We start from the raw sequence: 27,670 nt of genomic DNA, 5'->3' as shown, positions 1-27,670 counted from the left end.
ACAGATCATACACAGAAACAGAATTATGAATAATTGTAAGAAGACAAGATTTCTCATTTGCCCTCGATAGCTTTTAAAGAACCTGGACATGGGAGGAGGGAATATCAGGCATGGTAACTTTAGCCACTTATGTTTACTTTTTATCTTTGTTAAATTTATTGAGGTGACCTTGGTCAGCATGAACATGTAGGTTTCAGGTGTGGGTTTCTATGTTACAAGATCTCTATATTGCACAATGTCAAATGCCACTTGTTTTTAAAAGTGCCCGTTTCCCCCCCCCCCCCCCCCCTTTGGTTACCTCAGCCTCAGGCCCTAGTGAGCTGTGTTCACATTTCTGATTACCCAGCAGGAAGAACTGTTGAAACTTTCAAAATATTCCTATTAGTCTTTGAAAGATTAGCTTCCCACTTTGTTAAGTTTCTGGTCAGTTATTGAATCATTTAAAACCTGTTCAATATATTCTCATAATCTTTTTATCTCAATAACCTTTTAAAAATTTCCACCTTATGGGGCAGTCTCTAACTTTTCCTTCAGCATTTGAAAAAAAAAAGATCTTTTTAATTAAACTAATTAGCACCTGTAATACCCAAAAAGCTAAATAGCTAATTCAAAAGTCGCAAATTATATTTCTGTGTATCAATCTTTTTTCTTCTAAAGTGGTGGCAATTGTGCTTCCAGTGACCTAATTTTTACAATATCTACAAATTTCTGGAAGTAATTAAGAAGGGGTCTGAGTGGAATTCGAATTTTATTCTAATTTCTGTCCTTTCATCTTATTAAGGGTCTCTCTGTTTCTCTTTTTTAATCTCTCTCTTTTTTTCTTTATTGATTAAGGTATTACATAAGTGTTCTTATCCCCCCATTACTCCCCACCTCCCATTCATGCCCCCACCCCCCTTTTGTCTGTGTTCATTGATAGGCTTATATGCATGCATATAAGCCCTTTGGTTGATCTCTCCCCCATACCCCCCTACCTTCCCTGAGGTTTGACATTCTGATTGATGTTTCTCTGTCTCTGGATCTATTTTTGTTCATCAGTTTATGTTGTTCATTATATACCACAAATGAGTGAGATCATGTGATATTTATCTTTCTCTGCCTGGCTTATTTCACTTAGCATAATGCTCTCCAACTCCATCCATGTTGTTGCAAAAGGTAAGAACTCCTTTTTTACCGCAGCGTAGTATTCCATTGTGTAGATGTACCATAGTTTTCTAATCCAGTCATCTGCTGATGGGCATTTAGGCTGTTTCCAAATCTTAGCTATGCTGAATTGTGCTGCTATGAACATAGGGGTACATATGTCCTTTCTGATTCATGTTTCTAGTTTCTTGGGATATATTCCTAGAAGTGGTATTACTGGGTCAAATGGGAGTTCTATTTTTAGTTTTTTTGAGGAAACTCCATACTGTTCTCCACAGTGGCTGCACCAGTCTGCATTCCCACCAGCAGTGCATGAGGGTTCCTTTTTCTCCGCATCCTCGCCAGCACTTGTCATTTGATGATTTGTTGATAATAGCCATTCTGACAGGTATGAGATGGTACAACTTTGTTGTTTTGATTTGCATCTCTCTGATGACTAGTGACTCTGAGCAGGTTTTCATATGTCTCTTGGCCTTCCTTTTATCTTCTTTCGAAAAGTATCTATTTAGATTAGTTGCCCATTTTTTGATTGGGTTGTTTATCTCCTTTTTGTTAAGCTGCATGAGTTCCCTGTAAATGTTGGAGATTAAGCCCTTATTGTTGATATCATTGGCAATTTGTTCTCCCATGCAGTGGGCTTTCTTGTTGTTTTGTTGATGGTTTCCTTTGCTGTGCAAAAGCTTTTTATTTTGATGTAATCCCATTTGTTTATTTTCTCTTTACTTTCCATTGTCCTAGGAGCAGTATCAGTAAAAAAATTGCTTCGGCATATGTCAGAGATTTTTCTGCCTGTGGATTCCTCTAGTATTTTTATGGTTTCCCGTCTTATGTTCAAGTCCTTTATCCATTTTGGGTTTATTTTTGTGTAAGTTGTAAGTTGGTGGTCTAGTTTCATTTTTTTTGCATGTATCTATCTAATTTTCCCAACACCATTTATTGAAGAGACTGTCTTGACTCCATTGTGTGTTCATGCCTCCTTTGTCAAATATTAATTGAGCATAGTGATTTGGGTCGATATCTGGGTTCTCTATCCTATTCCATTGATCTATATGTCTGTTCTTGTGCCAGTAACTGGCAGTTTTGCGAACAGTGGCTTTGTAGTACAGCTTGAAATCTGGTATTGAGATCCCACCTACTTTGTTCTTCTTTCTCAGGATTGCTGTGGATATTCAGGGTCTTTTTTTTTATTATTATTCCAGATGAATTTTTGGAGAGTTCTTTCTAGGTCTATGAAATATGCCGTGGGTATTTTAATGGGGAGTGCATTGAATATTTGGATTGCTTTGGGTAGTATGGAAATTTTAATGCTGTTGATTCTCCCAATCCATGAACATGGTATGTTCTTCCATCTGTTTACATCTTCCTCTATCTCTTTTTTTTTTTAGTGTCCTGTAGTTTTCCGCGTATAAGTCTTTTACCTCCTTGGTTAAGTTTATTCCTAGGTATCTTAATATTTTTTTTAGTGCGATGGTAAATGGGATTGCTTTTTAAATCTCTCTTTCTGTAAGTTCACTCTTGGTGTATAGAAATGCCATAGATTTCCTGGTGTTAATTTTGTATCCTGCTACATTGCCAAATTCATTTATTAAGTCTATTAGTTTTTTGATGGAATCTTTCAGTTTTTTTATGTACAATATCATGTCATCTGCAAATAAGGACAGCTTTACTTCTTCTTCTCTAATTTTGATACCATTTATTTCTTCTTCTTGTATAATTGCAATGGCTAATACTTCTAGTACTATGTCAAACAGGAGTGGTGAGAGTGGGCATCCCTATCTTTTTCCTGTTCGTAGGGGAAATGGTTTTAGTTTTTTCCCATTGAACATGATGTTAGCTGTGGGTTTATCATATATAGCTTTTATTATGTTGAGGTATGATCCTTCTATTCTCACCTTGTTGAGAGTTTTTATCAAGAAAGGGTGTTGAATTTTGTCAAATGCTTTTTCTGCATCAATTGATATGACTATGTGATTTTTATCTCTCCATTTGTTTATATGATGTATCATGTTTATTGATTTGTGGATATTGTACCATCCTTGCATTCCTGGGATAAATCCTATTTGGTCATGGTGTATGATCTTTCTGATGTAGTGCTGGATCCGATTTGCTAGAATTTTGTTGAGGATTTTCGCATCTATGTTCATGAGGGATATTGGCCTGTAATTCTCTTTCATTGTGTTGTCTTTATCTGATTTTGGTATTAGTTTGATGCTGGCTTCACAGCATGAGTTTGGAAATGTTCCTTCCTCTTGAATGTTTTGGAATCATCTGAGGAGGATAGGTTTTATTTCTTCCTTGAATGTTTGGTAAAACTCCCCTGTGAAACCATCTGGCCCCGGGCTTTTGTTTGCTGGAAGCTTTTTGATGACTGCTTCAATTTCTTCCATAATTATTGGTCTATTGAGATGTTTAGATTCTTCCTGATTGAGTTTTGGAAGGTTATATTTTTCTAGGAATATGTCCATTTCCTCCAGGTTGTCCAGTTTGTTGGAATAGAGTTGTTCATAGTATTTTTAAACAATCCTTTGTATTTTGGCGGGGTCTGTTGTTATTTCACCCCTTTCATTTCTGATTTTGTTTATTTGGGTCCTCTCTCTTTGCTTCTTGGTGAGCCTGGCTAGAGGTTCATCAATCTTTTTTAGCCTTTCAAAGAACCATCTCTTGATTTTGTTGATCTTTTGCATTGTGTTTTTGGTCTCAATGTCATTTATCTCGGCTCTGATCTTTATTTCCTTCCTTCTGCTTACACTAGGCTTTTCTTGTTGCTCTCTTTCTAACTCTTTGAGTTGTAGGGTTAGGTAATTTATTACCATTGTTTCTTTGTTTTTCCAGTAGGCTTGTAGAGCTATGAACTTCCCTCTCAAGAGTGCTTTCGCCGTGTCCCATATATTTTGGATTGTTGTCTTTTCATTGTCATTTGTTGCCATGATGTGTTTTTTTTTTTCGTCCTGATCTCTCTGGTAACCCAGTCATTGTTTAATAGCATGCTGTTTAGCCTCCAGGTGTTTGATTTTTTTTGGAATGTTTTTATTGTAGTTGATTTCTAGTTTTATTCCACTGTGATCTGAGAAGATGCTTGATATGATTTCTATCTTCTTATATTTGAAATCACTTTGTCTATGACCCAACATATGGTCTATCTTTAAAAATGACCCATGTGCACTTGAAAAGAATGTGTATTCTGTGATTTGTGGGTGAAATGTTCTGAAGATGTCAATTAATTCCATCTGGTCTAGTGAGTCATTTAGGATTGATGTTTCTTTGCAGATTTTTTTTTTTTTACAGGATTTGTCCAATGGTGATAGTGGGGTATTAAAGTCTCCTACTATGATTGTATTGCTATCAGTCTCTCCCTTGATATCCTCCAGGAGTGTTTTTATGTATTTGGGTGCTCCTGTATTGGGTACGTATATGTTTACCAGAGTTATTTCTTCTTGTTGGATTGCTCCCTTTAGTATTATGAAGTGGCCTTCCTTATCTCTTGTTATGTCCATCACTTTGAGATATAATTTGTCAGATATAAGTATTGCTACCTCAGCTTTTTTTTTTTCATTTCCATACACCTGAAAACACTTTTTCCAATCCTTCACCCTCAGTCTGTGTGCGTCGTTTTTTCTGAGGTGGGTTTCTTGTAGAGAGCAGATACATGGGTCGTGTTTTCTTATCCAATCCGTTGTGCTATGTCTTTTGATTGGGGCATTTAATCCATTTACATTTAAAGTTATTATTGATAGGAACTGATTTGTCACCTTTTTTATTCTTTACCCCTGTGTTCCTTCTTCGCTTCTTATTCCCCCCCCCTTTTTTTTTTTTTTACATTAGACCCTTTAGCATTTCTTGCATTGCTGGTTTGGTGGTAATAAATTCCCTTAGTCCTTTTTTGTCTGTGAAGCTCCTGATTTCACCTTCAATTTTGATTGATAGCCTTGCTGGGTACAGTATTCTTGGATTCAGACCCTTCCTTTGCATGACTTTGTATATTTTATTCCATTGCCTTCTGGCCTGATGAGTTTCTGTTGAGAAATCAGTTGCTAGTCTGATGTGGGTTCCTTTGTATGTAACTTTCTGTCTCTCTCTGGCCGCTTTTAAGATTCTTACTTTGTCGTTGGAGTTTGCCAATTTAATTATAATGTGCCTTGGCGTCAGTGTTTTGGGATTCATTTTTTTGGGGACTCTGAGTTTCTTGGATTTGTGTGGGGTTTTTCTTCCCTATATCAGGGAAGTTTTCTGTCATTATTTCTTCAAACAGGTTTTCTATTTTTTGCTCAGTTTCCTCTCCTTCTGGAACCCCTATTATGTGGATGTTGTTTTATTTCATGTTGTCCCAAATTCCCTTAGGCTCTCCTCCTGCTTTTTAAATTTTTTTTTCTAGAAGCTGCTCTACTTGGGTATTTTTTCCTACCTTGTCTTCTAGCTAACTGATGCAGTCCTCTGCTTCTTCTAGTCTACTCTTGATGCTTTCTATTGAGTTCTTTACAGCAGCGATGTAATTTTTCATTTATTCTTGGTTCTTTTTCATTTCCTCTTGGTTGTTACTCATATTGTCGAATTTGTCTTACATTCTTTTCAGCCACCTTATGACCATTTCTCTGAATTATTTATCTGACAGGTTGCTTGCCTCCATTTTGTTCCTTTTCTGATAATGCCTGCTTTTCTTTCATATGCAGGCTGTTTCTTTGTTTCCCCATGGTCTCTCTTCTCCGGGTGTCTGGTTATGTAGTACTCTCTCTCCTGCGTTGATTTAAAGGCACAAAATACAACACAACCAGGTACAACACACAAGGCACTGAACATAAATGTATTCACGAAAATAATACCCAAAATAAAGGTGACCACCAGAGAAAGGCAAATTAGGGGGTAGGAGAGAAAGGAGAAGAGGGAAAAAAAGAAAAAGAAGAAAAAGAAAGGAGTGCAAGAATGAAATTGGGAAAAGGAAAAAAAGTAAGAGAGGAAAAAAAAGAGAATAAGAAAGAAAAGGAGAACAAACTATATGTATGGGGATAAAACTCCAATAGAACAGCCACTATTCCCAGCAAATGCCAGCAACAAGTACCTGGAGATGAATACAAACTACAAACAATAACTAATATCAAGCGAGGCAAAAGAAAACAGAAGAAAAAAAAAAGCAAAATAAAACATAAATAGAATAAGCAAAACAATCTCACAAACAAGCATAAAAATTTGATATAATCAACATTCAAGCAAACAATAACAAAAGACAGAGAGAAAAACAATTTTTTGGATAGTGAAGACAGAGAAGAGAGAGGTATGTATGGACTCTGGGCAGGGGATTGGAAATTAAATATATATGTAGGGTGAAATTTTAACAGGGGGTAAAAAGAAAGAATAGGGAAGATCTAAATCAGGAAAAGGGTAAGAGAAACAGGACAATGAAAGGGGAAGTTAGGAAGAGGACTCATGGCATAAAGGCAGAGTTGAGATAGAGTAGAATGATGTTAAAGGAAAGATGAAAATAGAATGTAGAACACTAATCGCAGTAAAATAAAGAGAAAATAAAATGACACTTTTTAAAGAAAAAGGTAAAATAAAGTAGTAATACAACTGATTGAAAATTAAAATGTAATAATTAAAAAGGTAAAATCAAGTGAGGAAAAAAGAAAAAAATAGTTTCTTAAGTAAAAGATGGAAAAAAATATTTTTAAATGTGCAGTAGTGAAGGTCATTCACTTCCTCTATTGTTCTGTTTGGCATGCCTGTTTCCCAGTCAGGACAGTATTGCAGTTCCCTGCATTCCACTGCTCCTCAGTGTTGTAAGCCAATCCTGATTTTTGAGCAGGCATTGTGTCTTGATTTTTTGTATTCCTTTATTTGTGATTACACAAGATTCAATTTGTGATTCAACATCTGAGTGGCAGTGTTTCTGGATTCACCTCCGGGTCTATAGGTCCTCTCTAACCTGTGCTTAGATCCTGCTTTCCCTGTGGCACTCAATACCGGTTTGTGGGAGCGGGCTTCCCCAGAGCTGGTTCTCTGATGGTCACTCCCCGCTCTGATCCCCAGACTCCAGAAAAACAACCTTCCCCCGCAGTCTCCTAGGGTGTCCCCAACTGGGCAATCCCTTGCACTGGGCTCAGCAATCAGGAGAAAGGATTCAAAGAGGAAAACGCGCAAGTGTGTGAACTCAGGCGTCACGCTCAAGTCTGTGCAGTCCTTCCTTCCTGCTTGTGTCCAAGCAACCTGCACACTCCCAAAATTTTTAGGTTGTCCTTCTGCATCAGAACAAAATGGGCTGTTTTCTAGAGATCCCCTCTGTTATCCGCTCCAAGGACCCCCTTCCACATTCACGGATCACACCAGCCCCAACAGCCACGGATTTTTCTAGGTGCAGACTTTCCCTTTTCCTCCAGCTCCCGCAGTGCACGTGCCTCTCCTCCCTGCCAGGACCAGAGACCTCACCTTATCCCAGGCAAAATCTGACCTTTCTGTGGTGGAGTGGAGAGCTCCTCTGAATCCGTGTGTTTGCGCCAATTGGGGACCAGTTCTCTGGGGTTCACAGCTGTTCCGTGGGTGCCGCAGTTGTAGATTTTCAGGCTTCCGATAACATCCACTTTCCCATTCAAGATGGCACGGTCTCTGAGTCCGAGCCAGTGGCTCTGGGAGGGAACGCAGCAGCAGTGGGGGCTGCCTGGTCAGCGGATCCCCGTCCAGCAGTCCACCACGTTCTCCTGGAGTATAGCTGTTCATTAACTCACCAACAGACACTCCCAGTGTGACCCTCAGCTGTTCTTTCTATCTGCTCCGGGACAAGGCTTGGGACACATCTATCTACTCAGCCACAATTTTTTTTCCTCTAAGGGTCTCTTAATGGCTAGTTAATTATACCAATATGAGAGCTCTCTAAAATTTTTCATTTAAAAGTTCTTCAATTCAAAACGTCAAGGTCTAATCAATGATAGTAGGATTTTAATAGCAATAAGTCTTTTACAGCTTAACCAAGGAAGCAGAAAGGCTTACCCAAAGAGAGTACAAAAGATGCAGCTCTCATAGCTACACACATTCACTCTCAGAGAAAGCGCAGACCTTATTAACACAGGAATCAGAAAGATGGAGTGTATGCCACAATATGTGAGATGCCTTCAGCCACAACCTTCTCATTTGTGGTACCAGGCAGGCCCTACTAGAATGGGATTTTTCAGCACTAACAAGTAACAAAGGTTTAGATGACAAATACCCTCTTTTTTTGTTTCTTAATAAACATCTTAAAATTAGTATCCCAAAAAGGTAACTTCAAGGTGGCAAAACTTAGATCCCTTTATTAGTAAAACCAGGAATGGCATAAACACCAAGATAAATACCAAGCTGGTGATGGTATCAATTAGAAACAACCATCTATCACAAGACCACCAGGAAGTATGGGCCCTGGTGAGTACTACATTTTTTGTCCCTTTGTCTTGTCAATCTTTAGTACCTGAATTCTAATATTAAGAAAGTGCTATAACAGGGGCCTGTTAGTGGAGAATAATTTGTGTAAAACTCCTGGGGCCTCTGCTCTGACTCTCCATGCCTGTAAGTTAATTGCCCTTTAATAAATTCTATTAAGCCCTATGGATTTGCCTGCATCATCTTTCAGTCTAAGATACCTTTTCATTACAATGGCCATTACACCTCTGCCATATCGTGAGACATGTGCAAGTTACTTAGCTTCCCAGTTGCCTCATTAACTATAGGATATTGATTAATTAAAACTATTAAATTCTCCTTGGTCTGGCACCCTGCAAATCACCAGCCATACAAGGGTAGAAAGGCTTGGTTTCTGTTCTCTAATAGCTTTAAGTTTAATGCAAAGACAAACAAGAAAACTGTAATTTTCAGTAAAGAATGATTAGTGTTCATTATTAGGACAGTTTCAAGACCTAAATAAACAAATATAGATATAAAATGGACTTAATAAAATTCCTGGTACGTCATAAAGTTAGTTCCATGTCCCCTTGAATGATTATAAACTTTGAGGGGAGTTATTTTATTCCTCTAAAACAAGACATTCTCAAATAGCTCACTTTCTAGTCAGCTCCCAACTTCCTGTCTTTTACCATGGGACAGTGACTTGTGACAGCAGTCCTTCGGTAGACTTGTGTTAAATATTAATGTTGCAAACATTGCTTAACACCCCCTTTAAAGGGATCAGAGAGCAGTCAGAGACCTGGGGCTGGCCTGGAACCAGTGTGCTTTGTGGCAAGTGGGCAGTGCCACAGCCATTCCTGCACTGTATTCAGACTAAGAGTTGAAGTATGACAAGACTGGATTCTGGTATGGCAGGCAAGGACCCTGAGTGAGAAGCCAGCCAAAATCACCTGGAAGGAGGGAAGTGAAGAGACTCAAGGTTTTCCCTATAGACTGCAGTCATTGATCCCTCTGTCCCAAAGAGATTGTGCTAGTTTGCCTTTACAAAAACTGCTGTGTTAACCAAGGGTGTTTTATAAGTTCCTCTAAGTAATTTTTTCCCTTAGTTTTCTATTTATTACCAAGCCTACTCTTGCATTCTGGGCAACTATGAAAAGCCTAGATATGCATAGAGGAAACTATTTTGTCCTTGGTGAAGGAGGGGATGGGATGGTGGTATCAAAAGCACATTTCACAAATAGATTTATTGAGGTATAATTGCATATTTTAAAACATACATATTTAAATTGAGCAATCTGATGAGTTTTGACATATATATGTTAACATAAAGACCTTCAAACCTGTAAAGAATTTTTGTGAGTTTATTTGAGCCAAACTGTCGACATATGGCAGGAAGCAGAACTTCAACGAACTGAGAAATGTTCTGGAGAATGGCTGGTTACATCTATATCTATACACTAGTGGCCCAGTGCACAGATTTGTGCACATTGAAAGGAAATTAATTAGAAGAAATATTTTAATATCACTATTTGCCCTTTCTCTATAATAGAAGTGTCAACCAAATTCACAATTGACAACGATAACTGCTTTTAGTTAAAGTTTAATTGCAGACAATCCTTTGTGGTTACTTTAGGTCTATGAGTTTGCAAGACTGCCATGCAGGCCTTCCCTGAGCTTGTCAGGTTAGCATGTGGCCCTTTCATCCACATATATAAACACTCATAAAAACAATCACCACAATAAAAATATTGAACAATAACCTACCCAGCCACATAGTCAGGGAATGCAGAAGAGGAAGGAAATTGTCCTTCAGAGTCACTTTGCCCAGACATATAACAAGAAGAAACTAGATAATGACACATAAGTAATGAGCTTTAAAGGGCAGTCACCACACTCACTTGTAAAACATGCCTAGTGATGAGACGGTATAGGGGGAATATCTAGGCTCCGTCTTGCCTGAAAGGACTCCCACTAAGAGGCCAGACTATGACTCCTTGCTTTCAGTAAAATTCCACAGTTGAAATTAACATAACCACATCCTTACCAAGGAACAGAATGAAATGCTGCTTCTCTCTGATGGTTTGCAGGCTAATAGCTCCTACTATAGATATCTCAATTGATTCGAGGAATTCTGCTTGAGGTTTAAGCAGCCCCTTTGTCAGCAGAGGTGAGGAAATACGCACGAAGTAATGATTGTTTTTCAGAGATTCACAGGAGTATCCATAACTGGACTCAGATCAGTGGGTCAACGAATAGGCCAGGAACAAAGGGATTGAGAAATTTTACACTCCTCCTGGAATCCTTTTAGATGCCTACCTGTCTCAGACCGGCATCCACCCTTGTGTCACCCTTCCTCCCTTACTTTGACAGTAAAAGCTGCCTGAATTTCAGAATCTTTTAAGATGAATTTGAGAAAAAGTTCTGGAGGTAGGTCTTCTTGATCAATAAATCTTTCCTTATTCCAAAATCTGAAGTCTAAAATATTGGCTTTTCTTTTGAAGCATCAAATAGATGAACCTTGGGTCTGTAACAAAAAGGAAGAATGTACAAAAACTATACATTCTTTTTTAATGTCATGTTCTATAAAATTAAATGGTAATAAGATAGAGTTTGTGGCAAAATAACTATAATTGATAAAAGCTACAGGAACCTGAGAGAGATGCCTGGTCCTTCTTCATCTTGAGGGCTTTTATCTATTTTCCAAATGCAGGGATTTTAGAAGAGGTCTCAGGGGAGGATCTCAATAGCATATTCATCAGCTTTACAAGTGTGTCCTTTCAGGGTTGTGATCTCTACTGATTAGTTGGTGTGAGGGTAGGAGATCATTATTCATTGCATCTGATCCCAAAGCCAGCCATGTCATTGCTTCATCTGGTTTTGCTGCTTTTCTGGGCCTGGAGCTGACACGCAATTGAGGCCTAGATGTTATCTCTAGTTTGACCAAAACTCTCTCCTTGGTCAAAAGATACAAGGTTTTATTCCTAACATTATTAGATGCGGGTCAGAACCTCATTGTTCTGGGGGCTTAATGCTTAAGGGAATGGTCATACAAGGGTCATATGGGAGTTGTATGATGCTATTCTCTGGCCTTATTCTGACTCTCTCATAACTAACAACATTCCAAGGGATGAAAATTCAGGGGAGAATCTGAACTCCATGACCTGCGATATGAAAGCTCAGGACATGAAAACTGTATGAACAATGATATGTTAGGGGAGGAAAGGTCACCCTGGGGGTGAAGTCCCACCCTACAATACTTGTTTACAAAGTTTTCCCCATTGCTAGGCACCAGGTACTTTCTACCCTGGTAACATTCTGTACCTGGCCTGTAATTTCTACTCTGCTCATGTCTGTCTAACTGCCAACTATATCAGATACACTTAAAGCTGCAGGGGTAAGGAAGAGCTGGGACACTAGTATGTGTTTATCTGTGTACTGAGAATGTAGAATTATTGAAGCTTGTTTGGTTTAAAGAATCTTCTGAAAATTAACATTATTCTTCATTGGATATAATTATTTCAGCCTATAAGCTGAAAGGTTATAGGTTAATTTGCCTGGGTTAGTCTTCTGGTGATAGAGTAGGAATCTAGACAGGCATGAGCAGAGCAGGAACCAAAGGCCAGAGTGGACATTCCTGGGTGCCTAACAAGGGACAAAACAAGAGAAAAAAAGTATTATAGGCTTGGACCTTGCCCCCAAGGTGACCTTTTGTCTCCTAGCATGTCACTAGTCATGCAGTTTAGACCCTTTGAACTTTTATATCATTAGTCATGCAATTTAGCCCCTCCTACAGGAGGAACAAGGGAGCCAGAGAATAGTATCATACAACTCCCATATGACCCTTTTATGGCCATTCCCTTAAGCATTAAGCCCCCAAAACAATGAGGTTCTGAGTCGCATCTAATAATCTTAGGAACAAAGCCTTGGAACAGATGTTGACTAAGGAGACAGTTTTGGTCAAACTAGAGATAACATCTAGACCTCAGTTGAGTTTCAGCTCCAGGCCCAGAAAAGCAGCAAAACCAGATGAAGCAACAACATGGCTGACATCAGGACCAGAGGTAATGACTAATGATCTTCTACCCTAGCACCAGTCAGTCAGTAGAGACCATGACCCTGAAAGGACACACTTGGAAAGTTGATGAATATGCTATTGAGATCCTCCCATGAGACCTCCCCTAAAATCCCCACCTTTAGAAAACAAATAAAAACCCTTAAGATGAAGAACTGAGCAGGTGCTCTCCCTCTCTTGAGTACACCCACAACTCTCCACACCCACTTTTGTCCCCAGGCACACTCTCTCTGGAGCATAATGGTGCCTTTCTCCCTCTTCCCTCAGGTGCATTATCTTTACCTTTCTTTCTCCTAAGCTCCAAGGGCCCTTCTTTTGCCACTGTAATTTGTCTCTTAAGTCATGCAAGCACATTTGGCTCATTTCTTTTACCCCTGTGACTTTCTAAATAAACTTTTGAACACGAAAAAAAAACACAAAAAACAAAGAAACTAAATAAACTTTTGCTTGTATTTCAGTTCTTGGCTCTGAATTCTTTTTTAGCTGAACTCAAGGACTGGGGTGTAATTCTGACATTAACATCAGGAGGAACTAGTACTCCTTTTTTTGTGGGGTAGCAATAGGCCCCACAGAACAAGACCTCTGATTTGTCTCCTGATGGCTGTTTCTCTTCTTGACTCAACTGGACCCCTCCAGGATAGGACCCCATCTATTTTCTCCCAGTCTTCACCTCTTCAGACCACTTTCCTTCCCATTGGCTCCCTGGCTGTGCAAGTCTGAACCTGGACCATCTGTTGTCACCTATCACTTTATTCCACAGATGGAGGCCCAGTGGTCTCATGGTCCAGGTGAAAGATAACATGAGTGGAGCCATATTAAAATAGAGCCTAAGTAGCCATTTCAGAGGAACTACTCTGCACGTCTTATTTTTCTTTATCTTACAAGCTGTACCAAACCACCAGAATTCTAAGAATGCCAAGAGTATCCTATTTGTAAAGACTGGTGAAATTGGATTTTGAGAATGACCAAATTTCTAACCAACAAATTAAATACAATTTCAGGTAAATCTCAAGCCAATGCATGAAGTACAAATATAACTTACCTCATCTAGTACCGATAAATCTTCTTTAATACAACTTATCTCATCTTCCTCCCTTTTCCCCATAAAACCCTGAGTTTCTATTAAGGGGGAACACTATTTGGGTTTCTGTCTGAATTTGTTCTCCCAAATTGCATTTTTTTTGGATCTTAAATAAATGTTTATTGCTTCTATTTTTATTTTATTTTATTTTATTTTATTGCTTCTTCTTTTTCAGTTAACACCCAGGAAGCACAAAGACCCAGAAACCAGAAGTGGTGATATGCAGTTACAAATGTAGCAAAACACCAAGTTAGCATTCTTAGAAGTTCCACTAAGGAGCAAAACTGAGAAGCTTCAGGCTTGGGAAGAAGGGTGAGATAAGAAAAATTCTGTCTACAGGAAACAAATCTAAAAACTTAAAAAGTTTCCTTTTTCCCCCTCCTGCATCCTCACTGCTGGTAAGGACTGAGACTCCCATTACCCCAGAAATGCAGGTATATCTGACCACTCTCGCCTGCAGGTTTCCTCCTTATATAGAAGCTCCCAGGGCTAAGAATTCAGTTTACAGGAGAAAAATAACCATTTCCAACATTTATAAATGCAGTATATAAAGACAATACAGTAGTGGTGAAACTGGTTGGAAGTAGGAACTTTCTCTCCCTATGACCTTGTCTAGAGTCAGATACAGCTGTAAACAAAGGGACAAATAAAATGGCTAAGTGATGACAGAAGCTGAGTCTAGTCTGTTCAAGAAATGTAAGGAAGCTCTGCCAACAACTAAGCAGACTCACAGGCCAGGTACTCTGGGAATCTGTGAGAGCCACCAGCTCAGGAAGAGCCACAAGTCCACAGCATGTAGTGAAGCAGGAAGACTCCGAGTTTTTTTTTTTTTCTTGAGTTGACTCTGGTGGCAGAAAGGATGACTTGGAAGCAAGGAGGCCTAGGGTCTACTCCCAGCTGTGCCACTATTTAGCAGCAGCCCTGAGCAAGCCACTTAACCGTTTTGAGATTCAGCTTGCTCCTCTATAGAAAGCAGGGGATACAATAGAACAGGGGTGGCAAATGGGAGGCATGTATATCCTTATTTCTCTCATGCCTTCCGCAGAGGCTATTGTTCAACTACATTATGGTTTAGAAGTTCTTCTACAGCAGTCCAAATAGGCACTTCTAATGAAAGTTTGTACACAAGTTGAAATATAGTTATTTTACCTCTAAAATCCATTCTAGCTCCTAAATGGAAGGTTCCAATGTTCCAAGTGAGAGCTGACTATTTTTCTGATTTAGTGGCTCAGTCAGAAAAGAAAAGGAAGGAAGGAAGGAAGGAAGGAAGGAAGGAAGGAAGGAAGGAAGGAAGGAAGGAAGGAAGGGAAAGAGAGGGAAAAAAAGAAGAGAAAATGAAAGGAAAGGAAAGGAAAGGAAAGGAAAGGAAAGGAAAGGAAAGGAAAGGAAAGGAAAGGAAAGGAAAGGAAAGGAAAGGAAAGGAAAGGAAAGGAAAGGAAAGGAAAGGGATAGCAGGGAAAGTCACTAAGAAAAGAAAACATTTATCACTCCTCCTCCTCCTCCCCACCCTGAGGCTGGGCAGGGTCTTCCTGATGTCACACTGTCCTTCCTTCTGTGTCAGAGATTTTAGTGTTTGACCTTCTCCTTCTGTCAGTTCACCCAGCATGAGTGTCCTCTGCAGCACCCTTTTATCTAACCAGCCCACACTTGTTAGTACATGCAGACCCAGGGGAAGGTCCCAGGACTGAAAACCTACTTCCCAAAGGGAAGGTCAAGGAAAGACCAATGAAAGAGGCTGGTCACTCCAGTCTGGTAATTAATAGAATTCACTAAGGGAAACTTACTACAAGGCTCGTCTTGGGTGGCTGTGAGACAGAGTAGATCCCCAGGACACCTGGCAGGTGACAATAAACTTACTTAGGCTAAAAGAGGTGGGGGATAATCTGGGATAATAATACGTGAATGCTACCAGGTACAGAAATTACTGTACATGCTTGACCAGATCAGGACAATGGCCTGTTCCAGGAAGGAACAAGTCACTGGAGGCAGGGGAGGGGTCAGAAAGGACATCAATTATGGTCTGACAGTCTCTAAGGGGGATTTATGGGAAGCAATCTCTGTTCTGGCCCAGGTCCTGCTCACGGGACAGGAATCATGTCATGGAGTAGTCTTTCCTCCACACTTAAAATTTTATGTTTGGCATCAAGGAATCTACTTGAAAAGGGATTATCTACAAAAGGAATTATCTCTAAGAGCCAAGAGTCAGAAGAGGGGGCATTTAATGATTCTACTTGCTGCTCACCAAAGTTAACCAGATTTACAGTTCTCACCTACTGGCAGGAAAGCAATCACATTAACCGTAACCTGATTGAAGACAGCTTCAGGAAGCCAGGTAGTTGCAACTGAGTTTTATTGAAAGAAGCAGTAAAGTAGTTCACATGGGACCCACCTCACAACCCACCCCTCACCCCCCAAACCACACTTTTGTGTTGCATAGGAGCCCTAACTTGAGTCATTTCCCCCAGTGCTAAGAAGGAGGAAGGGAGACAGATGATTCGGTGAGGTGGGGCATCTCACTGCTCTGGTCTCAGGTGGAGACCTCTACTGAAGCATCAAAGTGGACAGGCACGTACGGGTTTCCTTCACAGGCCACGATGATGTGCCTCTCCTTCTGGCTGGTCCGGTAGACACAGTTGGGGTACTTGGAGCCACTTGTCTCATGACAGTCCGTGATCTTCATGCTGGAGTTGCTCTTGTGGCAGTTGGGCCTCCCATTCTTGCAGGTGATGTTTCCCTGGAGGCAAATGGCTTGGACATCTGCCAGAGGCTCGTGCACGAAGGTGTTCACTGGTTTGCACCGTCCCTCTGTCATATTCCGGCGCCTCATCATTTGGTTGCAATAGTTGGAGTTGTTGCTGGGGTAACCGTCTGGGTCCATGTGTTGCCGCTGGAACTTCATGGCCCGTGATTCCTTGCCCAGGGAAGGCTGGACCCACCCCAGCACTAACAGCACCAGGACTAGCAGTGGAAACAGGATGAGGGACTTCTCCTGAGCCATGGTGGCTTCAGTGCCCTGGAGGAGTCTAGCCAGTGAAGAGAGAGAGGAGGAAAAGCATCACTTTAGAAGAGAACCCTAGGTGCCACCTGTGGTCTCCCTGGCTTACAGTCTCCCTTCAGGTCAGCCAGAAAGACACTCTTCTTCCTGTAAGATTTTCCAAGTGATGGGACACTCACATGTACTCGCCTCCAAAGCATTTGACCCTACTAGTGACAGGGAGCCGGGTCTTCCCCTCTGGGTAGTGACCTCCAAAGTGACCTAAAATCCCAGGGGTCCTGTTTTTGAATACTGGATGTTTTGTATCTAAAATACTTTTTTTAAATATATTTTTATTTATTTCAGGGAGGAGGGGAGAGGGAGAGATAGAAACATCAACAATGAGAAAACATCATTAACCAGCTGCCTCCTGCTCAACCCCTACTGGGGATCAAGTCCACAACCTGAGCCCATAACCCTGGCATGTGTCCTTGATTGGAATCAAACCCAGGACCCTTCAGTCTGCAGGTGGACACTCTATCCACTGAGCCAAACTAGCTAGGGCTAAAATACATTTCTACTCAGTGTTCTAGTGGTTCAATAGATCTTTTTGTCTAAACCATGAGCCAAATTGTATCGTGGTTACTGCCATGACATACAGGGTCATGGCGGACAGAGCTCAGTTGTCCTACAACATTAGGGAAATTCAACCGAGTGCCTGGCACTGGCATCATAAAGGGATGCCATTGTATTCCAAAAAGAGATGCTTGCTTCTCCTCACCTGGGGTTGCTCCTTCTCTAGCCCCATGTGTTCTCTGTAGCCAGAATGCTAGCTCCCATCCCAGCTCTGCCCCCAGTGACATTTGCCTAGCCTAAGCTTAGGGGTTAACCTTGCCCACCCTGCCTCCCTCCTCTCCAGACCTCAAGCAGAAGCTGCTCCAAGACCACCTCTTAGGCCTCTTACCTGGGACTTTAGCTTTGATGCCAGGCAAGAGCAAGTGGAAGTCCAGTTTCTGCAGTCACTGGATCCCTGGGGAGTGGAGCTTATATAAATTACAAAGGGGCTTGGCTTCCAAGATAAGAAGGGTAGGAGGAGCAACCCTGAGGACAATGGGGAATAACCGAGGCTCCCCTCTTTTCAGAATTGCTGGGGGGAATGAACCTGCCTATAGGAGTCTTTCTTGCCATGTGAATCTCATCTCTCCACTGGTTCACAGGGATAGCAGGGGAAGTCACTAAGGCCCTGATGCTCAAACCCTAACCACGTCTTTGTTCTCTCTTTGGGGGCCATTTCACCAAATAGCCCTTAGAGATTAGCAAAGGGCACATAATATGTAATCAAGGGAGGGGGGGGGGGAAGGGAGGTCATCTCTCTCCCCAGGAGTCCTGGAGTGGTTTTGACCAGAATTACCAAACTCCTAACAGCAGCTCTCCTGTGGGAAGTGGGAGAAGTATCCAGCTGTCTCTAGCTGGCATGCTTCCCCAATCTGGAGGAGGGGAGAGTGCCTGAACAGTTTGGGTAAGAAGGAAACCTCTGCATGGCCTCACCCAGTTCTGGTAACTTCAACATTCCTGAGGTGAGTGTGTGACAATTTTTATCTTCAGTGACCACTCATCCAGTAGGTCAGAGTTAAGTAGAGAAACTGAAGATAAATCAAAACCCAAATTCCTTTTCAGAGAAAAAATAGAGAGCAATAAGTTTCTTAGCAGCAGAATTCCCTCCTAGGTAGAGATCTATTTTGGTGTGACAATTTTGATACTGCTTGAGTGAGAAATAGCAAAATTCTCTCCATGCTCTAGATTTTTTATTTTTTCTAGGAAAATTATTTTATTTAGCTATAATATCAACTCCAACAGCTTGAAATAAACATTTCCATTCTTTTTCATTGAACGGTATGGTTTGCATGTCACTTTTTTCTAGAATGTCCTGTTTTTTATTAAAGTAACTTCTATACCACTCAATTTGTTCTACTTTTTATTTAACACTCAGATATGGGCTTTTAGAAAGGCCAAATAATTGAATCGATACTCCTTCCCCTGGAAACTGACCTTGAGGCCACTTCACAGAGGACATTCCCTCTTGCTTAGACCACATTCCACTTGCTAAGACCATTATCTCTCTCCTCTGAACCTTCTTAGGATCCAGACCACCCAGAGAATTCTCTGCCCAGAAAAAGCCCGCCTAGAGTCCTTTAAAATTTCTGACTCCCTGTCCCTGTGTGCTGATACCATTTGGGGGCTCAGCCCATCTGGTAACCAGATGACCTAATCCTATCTAATAAAAGAGTAATATGCAAATTGACCGTTACACCAAGACACAAGATGGCCGCCACCATGTGGTCAAAGATGGCTGCCCCCATGTGGACACACATGGCCACCACAAGATGGCTGCCACAAGATGGCCTGTAGGGGAGGGCAGTTGTGGGAAGTTAGGGGTGACCAGGCCAGGAGAGGAGGGCAGTTGGGGGTGACCAGGCTGGCAGAGGAGGGCAGTTGGGGGAGACCAGGCTAGCAAGGGAGGGCAGTTGGGGGGGACCCCGGCCTGCAGGGGAGGGCAGTTGGGGGAGACCAGGCCTGCAGAGGAGAGCAGTTGGGGTGGGGGGAGACCAGGCCTGAAAGGGAGGGAAGTTGGGGGTGGACAAGGCCTGCAGGGGTGGACAGTTGTGGGGGACCCAGGCCTGCAGGGAAGGGTAGTTGGGGGGGACAAGACCTGCAGGTGAGGACAGTTGGGAGCCAGCATTCCTGGATTGTGAGAGGGATGACCAACCACCCGTTTAGGACTGATCCCAGTTGGATCGGGCCTAAATGGGCAGTCAGACATCCCTCAACAGGTCCCAGATTGGAGAGGGTGCAGGCTGGGCTGAGGGACACCACCCCCCAATGCATGAATTTCGTGCACCGGGCCTCAAGTAATTTTATAATCCCTTACCACTTTGGCTCCATGTGTTCCTCCATTGTCGACCCTAACAGGCCACAGGTCACCAGCTCCATGAAATAGTGAACTGGTCTTTGTTTTGGAAAATACTGCAAGTATTTATCCATATGTTCATTAAATTCTGAACCATCATCAATACCTGCTTCATTGTTAATTGGGAATTCCCAGTTTTCCCTCTTTCATTCACTGGCTCATCTTTTCAAAACCATTCCGAAAGGGGTGTTCATTTACTGCAGCTACCTGCTTAGAAATTCCACATCCCAATGTGAAGGTGCTGTTTCTGTTTCAGGTGCCTCCTCAGTAACTGCTTTAACATAAAAAACATTAAGTTTCTTCCTCTTGAATATATTTTTTCCTAAAATAGCTGACAGACTCACTGGCTCTGAACTGCAGTGCTGGGGCAACAGCTTCAAGCACCAGGGACATTTAGGGAGGAACTGGCTTTAGGGTGAGGGCTGTCAATGCTCTGGATTGAGACTGTCTCCGTCCAAATTGTAGTTTAGCACTTAAGAGCTGGGCAAGTTATAGAACTTGATTCATTTCCCTGCTCCTCAGTTTCCTGGTCTCTAAAATGGGGATAATAATATGTACCTTTTAGATTTGTTATTACACTGAAATAAGGTCTGATGTGCAAAGCTCTTCAAGAGTGCTTAGAAAGCTTCTATAAATGGTAGGTCAGTGATGTTCATAGGGAGTGGTGTTGAGGTTCTGTGCAAAGGAAACTGTTTAAATAACATTGGGTGATCTCTGAATTGCTGTTTACAGGGGGTGGGGTCAAGTAATAGGCAGACCTTGGTTTTGCTAAAAACCTGAGCTTAAAAAGCAGGCAATTTTGAAATCCTGGAGAGAGGTGGAAAGAGGTAGAGGAGAGAAGAAAGGGACCATGGTAGAAAGAACAGAATTCTTTTAAATGAAATTTCAAAATTGTCGCCATGTGATAGCCAAGACATCTTTAGTCAAGTCAACATTATTTGCTAAAGTGTAGGAGTTTGGAAGTAGCAGGGGGGCTAAGGAAGCCATGGCATAACATAAGCTTTTAGTTTCATGTTTCTGTAGTTCACCCACCACCTCATCCTCCACCCATGTTTTGTTTGTCTTAGTCCTTAGATAGTATTCTTATCATCTTGAGTGGTGTTGGGAGGAAAATTTTTCATAGCCATTTAGGTTCCTAGTTGGGGGCCTGTGAATTAACTGAAGAAAGCCAGATTAACAGGAGAGACTAGACAAAGTTTGTTCACGTGCATATGAAGAAGCACAAAAAGGAGGAGAAAGGATGAACTGGAGTGTTCAAGGCAGGCTCCCAAGACCAGGGGACATTATGAAGCCACATCAGTAAATGGCCTGATCCCAGGTGCAGGTGGGAAAGTAAAAGGAAGTACATTTTTGCCCCTCCCATAGATGCCTGGAAATTAATCTCTGAAATCCTCCTAGAGCCAAGGACAAAAGGTTAAAATGCTTTCAAGGCTGTGCAGGTTACCATTCCTGTTGATGATTCCCATTTTATAAGACTTCTCATTTCTCTTTCCACGCCCATTTCACTTCCATCCATCCAACAGTGTGAACTGGGAAAAAAGGGGTTCCAACACCTGAGCCCTTGTTTGAGGCCAACCAGGTACAGGTTGCACTTTTCCAGAGGGCAGCTCTGATCTGTGTGTGAGCCCACCAGGTGCAGTCAACAGCCTGGTCTCTGGAACACATAGAGAAGGGCCCCAGTCTCCTCCCTCTCACTCTAAGCCTCCTGACACTATCAGTTTTCCTCAGCCCCAAGGACAGAGTGCATCTGCCCTATGTCCTTTCCCACTCTGAGTGCCACCCTGAGTCTTCTTAATGGAGGTCAGATATTGTTCACAGTGTATGAGGAAAGACAGAGACTTGGGAGAAGACCTAATTATCTTTCAGCCTAGGCAGTTCAGTGGTCTCCTTGGTTCTACCCATTTTAGGAGAGTCTCCCTGCCCTTCCCTTATAGGATGAGCACCAGTGCCTCCATTCTTTATTTTAGGGTAACCCACTTGTGCCAGCTCTTCTGAAAGCTTATCACAGTGGCATTAATTATTGACCTGGATTTCTGAGTGAAAGAAAACAGCTGATAGCCCTGGCCTGGTCTTTCAGTTGGTTAGAGCATCATCCCTTGCAACAAAAGGTTACGGGTTCAATGCCTGGACAGAGCACATATCTATGTTGTGGGTTCAATACCTGGTCGGGTTGTGGGTTGGGTGGTAAATGACCAATTGATGCTTATCTCTCACATCAATGCTTCTCTCTTTCCCTCTCTTCGTCTCACTTCCTATCTCTCTAAAAAATCAATAAACACATATTTTCAGGTGAGGAAAGAAAACAACTGATAAGAGAGGAAAGCAGGACACCTGAGGGAGCTGGGAGTCTGAACTCTGCAGTCTCCACGAGAGCCACAGACCTTGTCTTGTCCTGAGAAGAGCTAAGCAGCTAATTCAAGAACTTTGTTTTAGATCCAAGTGCTGAAAATTCTCACCAGAGAAGCAGCCCCTAGAGTTGTAATACAAACTAGACCTTAATATGAGCTCGGTACAGATGAAGATGGGGTTATCAGAAAGCAATGGGAGAAAAGGGGTGGAGTGGGGGAAATAGGGGAAGATTTCAGAGCAAAGTTCACCTTGGGAGGACTTTTAAAGATATATAGGTGTTTTTTATTAGGCATACGGTAAGGGAAATTCAGATTTAAAAAAAAAAGCCCAGAAAGAGAAGTAGATGCTCATGGTACAGTACTGTTTATTTTGAAAATAATAAGTTCTCCCATGTGACTGGGAGGAGGTGAGGGATGGCACAGAAAAGAAAGCTGAAGGCCCAAATAGAAGTACCTTCAATACCAAGCAAGAAACTTCAATATGTAAAAGATGTAGATAGTTACTTTGAACTCAAGGAATGGAAGGACACAAGCAATGGAAAGGATGTTTCATCGTTTTCCCGTTATATATACAAGGAGACTGAAGGTCACAGCAGTCCCAAGGTCAGACAGCATCTTGGCAGCAGAAACAGAAACCAGCCTCAGGTCCCCAACTTCCAGGGCAGGGTCCTCACTACACTGTGCTGCCTGGTGTGCCCTGGGTGGGGCACACCAGGATGTGCATCCAAAGAACTGCAATAAATAGTGAAATTGATCTCTTCTTCTAGTTCTGATTTCCCCAAGAGTTCTCCCACTGCCCTTCCTGCTGTGAAGTGTGGTGGGAGAAGGCAGGATAGCTTTGCTGCTGCCCCGACCTGTGGAGTTCTGGGGGCTGGGGACTCATACTGAGGTATTTTCAGGGGTACTTCCGTTGCAGGAGCTGGGATGAGGGAAGTGGAGGCAGGAAGGGAATGAGTGGCTCGGGACGCCCAGCTCCAGGCTCTGGGGGCATTGGTTGATTCTACTAGGGACGCTGGAGGGAGGGGAGCCAGCTTAGGAGGAAGAGTTCCCCAGGAGAATATCTACTCCAAGCAGTGTCTCTCCCTCTCTTTAAGAAGCCTCACATGCTGGCTCCATCAAGGAAGCAAAGTCTTGAGAACACTCATTTGCTTAGAATTTTGGGGGTCTTGCATCTTCCATCTCCTGCTTTCTTCCTTGAGTTAATTACCAGGACTGGTACAATGAGCACAATAGTGCTTCTTTTCCTAAAGCTGGGAGATATTGTCAAGAACAAACCACGTGGATGAGGAAGTCCATGCAGGCATATCAAGTGAAGAGAGTTCAGCTTTATCCAGTTCAGGGGACAAGTCTCACATCTCATTAAGTGGAGCCTTTTATTGATTCATTAAGTCCAACCTTCTGACCTACTAGCTGATCTGCTTTCAGCTGTGAATTAAACAGTCCTGATGCCTCCTTTCATTGCAATCTGATCTGGCAGGATTTTCTCTCTCTGAATATGAGTCTCACTTCTCCAGAAAGGCTAATCCTTAATCCCTCTCTGCTATTCTTGGCACTGTGCCAAACTCAACTCTACTTTTCTCCCCTTTTCCCCAGTTTATCTCTCACAGAGGAAATAGAAAAGCAGAACTCAGCAGTGCTATGGTTGTGTCACATGTGCAGGAGAAAGTATCCCACTGTCAGAAAGCACGTGTGTGAGCATAAGTGTTGGTGCAGGACACCCAGCTCCCTCCACCAGCTGGGACACAAGGCTTGTCAGCAGGTCATGCAGTGACTGTGGCCAAACCAAGTGACTTCTCTGAGCCTTAGAATTGTTTTCTGAGAAATGAAAGTGTGAAGAAAGATGATTTCTAAGATTGCACTCAGTTAAAACAATTTTTCAGTGTTTTCTGTTTCTAAAGATCTTCCTCTTAATACTTCCCAAAAGAAAGATTGGATCTCAATATAACATCTATTTCCATAAGACCTTTATGTGTTTCAAAGATGCAAAGTTGTTTTTGTTGCAGTACTCACCAATTATTGCCTTCAGTTTAAATAAAAAAGAAATTCATTCACACAGAAATGCAGAAAGCGAGAGAAACATTCTTATTTACCCTGACTCCCACCCTCCTGAATTCCTGTCAAAATACCAGCAAAAAAAAAAAAAAAAAAAAAAAAGAATTTTTACCCTAATATGGATCTTGTATATATTAATATTTTTAAAAAGGCACAAACTCTGATATTTATTAAAAAAACACACACAATGTCTTCAGAATAGACGTTTAAAGCTTAAATTGTATAGCTGAGTTGCACAAAAAATAAGTATTGCAATTTAATACACTAATTTATTATATGTTGATTTCTATAGTAAGAAAAAACAATGTCAGCCTATCTATAGTTCCATCATTAATTCGTTGGGTAAATGAAAATTTCAAGAATACAGTCTTATCAGAGACCCAAAATTAGAGGTAAATCTAGGAATAGAGTTCATAGAACTAGATACTCTCAATTAATTTTGGGAATAAGCCAATAGTAAGTAATTATTCATAAGAAAGCTCTAGTATATATTCCTCTAAGTTACCAAGTGGGTGGTAAATATTGAAAAGGCACAAAATAATAAAATACCTAATAAACAAATACAAATATGTTATTTGTATTTTCATCACCTATAAAAACATTGATGTTTTAGTGCATAATTCTCCACAATTTTGTCTATGCTATGTATATGTTTTTATAGCATATGGGATATTGTATACTATGTATATACTGCTTCAGATTCTGCTTTTTCTCTTAAAATGCATCTGGAATTTTGTTAAAATTCAGTTTCTTTTCTTTTTTTTTATAATGATTCGACAGTGTCAATTTATTTAACGAGTCTCCTCTTGATGGACATTTAGGTTATATCAGGTCCTTTGCTTATTACCAATCAGTTTGAGATGTAAAATTATAATGCAATTTAACAAACTTTAAATACTTACTGTGTATAAAGCCCTATTTTTAGCATTATAACATAAACTAGACTTGTTTCTTTTTTTGCATTTTAATTTCTTTATTGATTACGGTATTACATATTTGTCCTCATCCCCCCATTACCTTCACAACCCCCTCCACACACACACACACTCATGCCCTCAACCCCCTGTTGTCTGTGTCCACTGGTTAGGCTTGCATGCATGCATACAAGTCCTTTGGTTGATCTTTCCCCCTTACCCCCACCCTCCCCTACCTTCCCTCTGAGGTTTGACAGTCTGATTGATGCTTCCCTGTCTCTGGATCTGTTTTTGTTCATCAGTTTATGTTGTTCATTATTTTCCATAGATGAGTGAGATCATGTGATATTTATCTTTCTCTGACTGACTTATTTCACTTAGCATAATGCTCTCCAGTTCCATCCATGGTGTTGCAAATGGTAGGAATTCCTTCTTTTTTAGCTCAAGATAGTATTCCATTGTGTAGATGTACCACAGTTTTTTAATCCAATCATCTGCTAATGGGCACTTAGGCTGTTTCCAAATCTTAGCTATGGTAAATTGTGCTGCTGTGAACATAGGGGTGCATATATCTTTTCTGATTGGTGTTTCTAGCTTCTTGGGATATATTCCTAGAAGTGGGATCACTGGGTCAAATGGGAGTTCCATTTTTAGTTTTTTAAGGAAACTCCATACTGTTCTCCACAGTAGCTGCACCAATCTGCATTCCCACCAGCAGTGCACCAGGGTTCCTTTTTCTCTGCATCCTTGCCAACACTTGTTTGTTGATTTGTTGATTATAGCCATTCTGACAGGTGTGAGATGGTACCGCATTGTCATTTTGATTTGCATCTCTTGGATAATTAGTGACTTTGAGCATGTTTTCATGTATCTCTTGGCCTTCCTTCTGTCTTCTTTCGAAAAGTTTCTATTTAGGTCCATTGCCCATTTTTTGATTGGATTGTTTATCTTCCTTTTGTTAAGTTGTATGAGTTCCCTGTAAATGTTGGAGATTAAACCCTTACTGGTGATAACATTTGCAAATATGTTCTCCGATGTAGTGGTCTTTCTTATTGTTTTGTTGATGGTTTCCTTTGCTGTGCAAAAGCTTTTTATTTTGATGTAGTCCCATTTGTTTATTTTCTCTTTATTTTCCGTTGTCCTTGGACCGTGGTCGGCAAACTGTGGCTCGCGAGCCACATGTGGCTCTTTGGTCCCTTGAGTGTGGCTCTTCCACAAAATACCACGTGCCGGTGCACAAATACAGTGTGATTGAAACTTCGTGGCCCATGTGCAGAAGTCGGTTTTCGGCTCTCAAAAAAAATTTCTTTTCTTTTTTTTTAAATATATTTCTTTATTGATTTCAGAGAGGAAGGGAGAGGGAGAGAGAGACAGAAACATCAATGATGAGAGAGAATCACAGATCGGCTGCCTCCTGCACGCCCCCTATTGGGGATCGAGCCCGCAATGCAGGCATGTGCCCTTGGCTGGAATTGAACCTGGGACCTTTCAGTCTGCAGGCTGTCGCTCTATCCACTGAGCCAAACTAGCCAGGGCTCAAAAGAAATTTCAGTCGTTGTACTGTTGATATTTGGCTCTGTTGACTAATGAGTTTGCTGACCACTGCCCTAGGAGCAGTATCAGTGAAGAAGTTCTTTTGGCATATGTCTGAGATTTTGCTGCCTGTGGATTCCTCTAGTATTTTTTTGATTCCTGTCTTATGTTTAAGTCCTTTATCCATTTTGAGTTTATTTTTGTGTATGGTGTAAGTTGGTGGTCTAGTTTCATTTTTTTGCATGTATCTGTCCAATTTTCCCAATACCATTTATTGAAGAGACTGTCTTGACTCCATTAGTATGTTCATGCCTCCTTTGTCAAATATTAATTGGGCATAGTGGTTTGGGTCGATTTCTGGATTCTCTATTCTATTCTATTGATCTATATGACTGTTCTTGTGCCAGTATCAGGCTGTTTTGAGAACAGTGGCTTTGTAATACAGCTTGATATCTGATATTGAGATCCCACCTACTTTGTTCTTCTTTCGCAGGAATGCTGCAGCTATTCGGGGTCTTTTTTTTTTTTTTTAATTCCAGATGAATTTTTGGAGAGTTCTTTCTAGGTCTGTGAAATATGCCGTTGGTATTTTAATGGGGATTGCATTGAATCTATAGATTGCTTTGGGTAGTATGGACATTTTTTTTTTTAAATTTCTTTATTGATTAAGGTGTCACTTATTTGTCCTCATCCCCCCATTCCCATCCCACACCCCTCCCCTTGGATGCCCCAACCCTCTGTTGAACTTAAGCATTGGTTAGGCTCATATGCATGCACACAAGACCTTTGGTTGATCTCTCCCCCCTCCCCCCACCCTCCCCTATCCTCCCTCTGAGGCCCGATAGTCCGATCGATGCCTCCTTGTTTCTGGTTCTGTTCTTGTTCATCAGTCTATGTTGTTCATCATTTCCTCTAGATGAGCGAAATCATGTGTCACTATAGATATACTTATAAGAATTGAATGTGCGACGAGTAATAATAGTTATGCTGACAGGCAAATGAATCAGTCTGTAGTGAGTTTCTTTCTGGACCAACAGTTCTTTTGAGACCCAATATCAATGTCCACCGGTTCCCTATGAGTACATGTCGGCACTGACCCCTCAGCTCTGGATGGTGGACAAATGGTGGTAATGCAGGTCCGACTCCCTCTGGTTTGGTCTCGGCTGGACCCAGGGGCACTGCTTCACCCGGATCCAGGGGCCCACGGCCTCGCCCGGACCCGG

General features: G+C 41.4%; 2 protein-coding genes across 2 annotated transcripts in view; one reads left to right on the top strand and one right to left on the bottom strand.

The window, feature by feature from the left end:
- The window catches only part of LOC307097669 (ribonuclease 4-like), a gene marked incomplete at its 3' end in the record, with an annotated part of 85,660 nt that overhangs the window by 21,888 nt on the left and 36,102 nt on the right, over window positions 1-27,670 (top strand). The gene's annotated exons all lie outside the window — the stretch shown is intronic.
- On the bottom strand, window positions 16,083-17,673 carry LOC307097986 (ribonuclease pancreatic-like). Its single transcript, XM_079768323.1, has 2 exons — window positions 17,597-17,673; window positions 16,083-16,681 (listed from the first exon to the last, which is right to left on the bottom strand). Exon 2 carries the CDS (start codon window positions 16,654-16,656, stop codon window positions 16,186-16,188), a length of 471 nt encoding a protein of 156 aa, XP_079624449.1. The 5' UTR covers window positions 16,657-16,681; window positions 17,597-17,673; the 3' UTR covers window positions 16,083-16,185.

The sequence above is a fragment of the Cnephaeus nilssonii genome (assembly GCF_951640355.1).
Source record: "Cnephaeus nilssonii genome assembly, chromosome: 4".
In the NCBI taxonomy this organism is placed as follows: domain Eukaryota; kingdom Metazoa; phylum Chordata; class Mammalia; order Chiroptera; family Vespertilionidae; genus Cnephaeus; species Cnephaeus nilssonii.
This window is presented reverse-complemented; position numbering and strand designations above follow the sequence as displayed.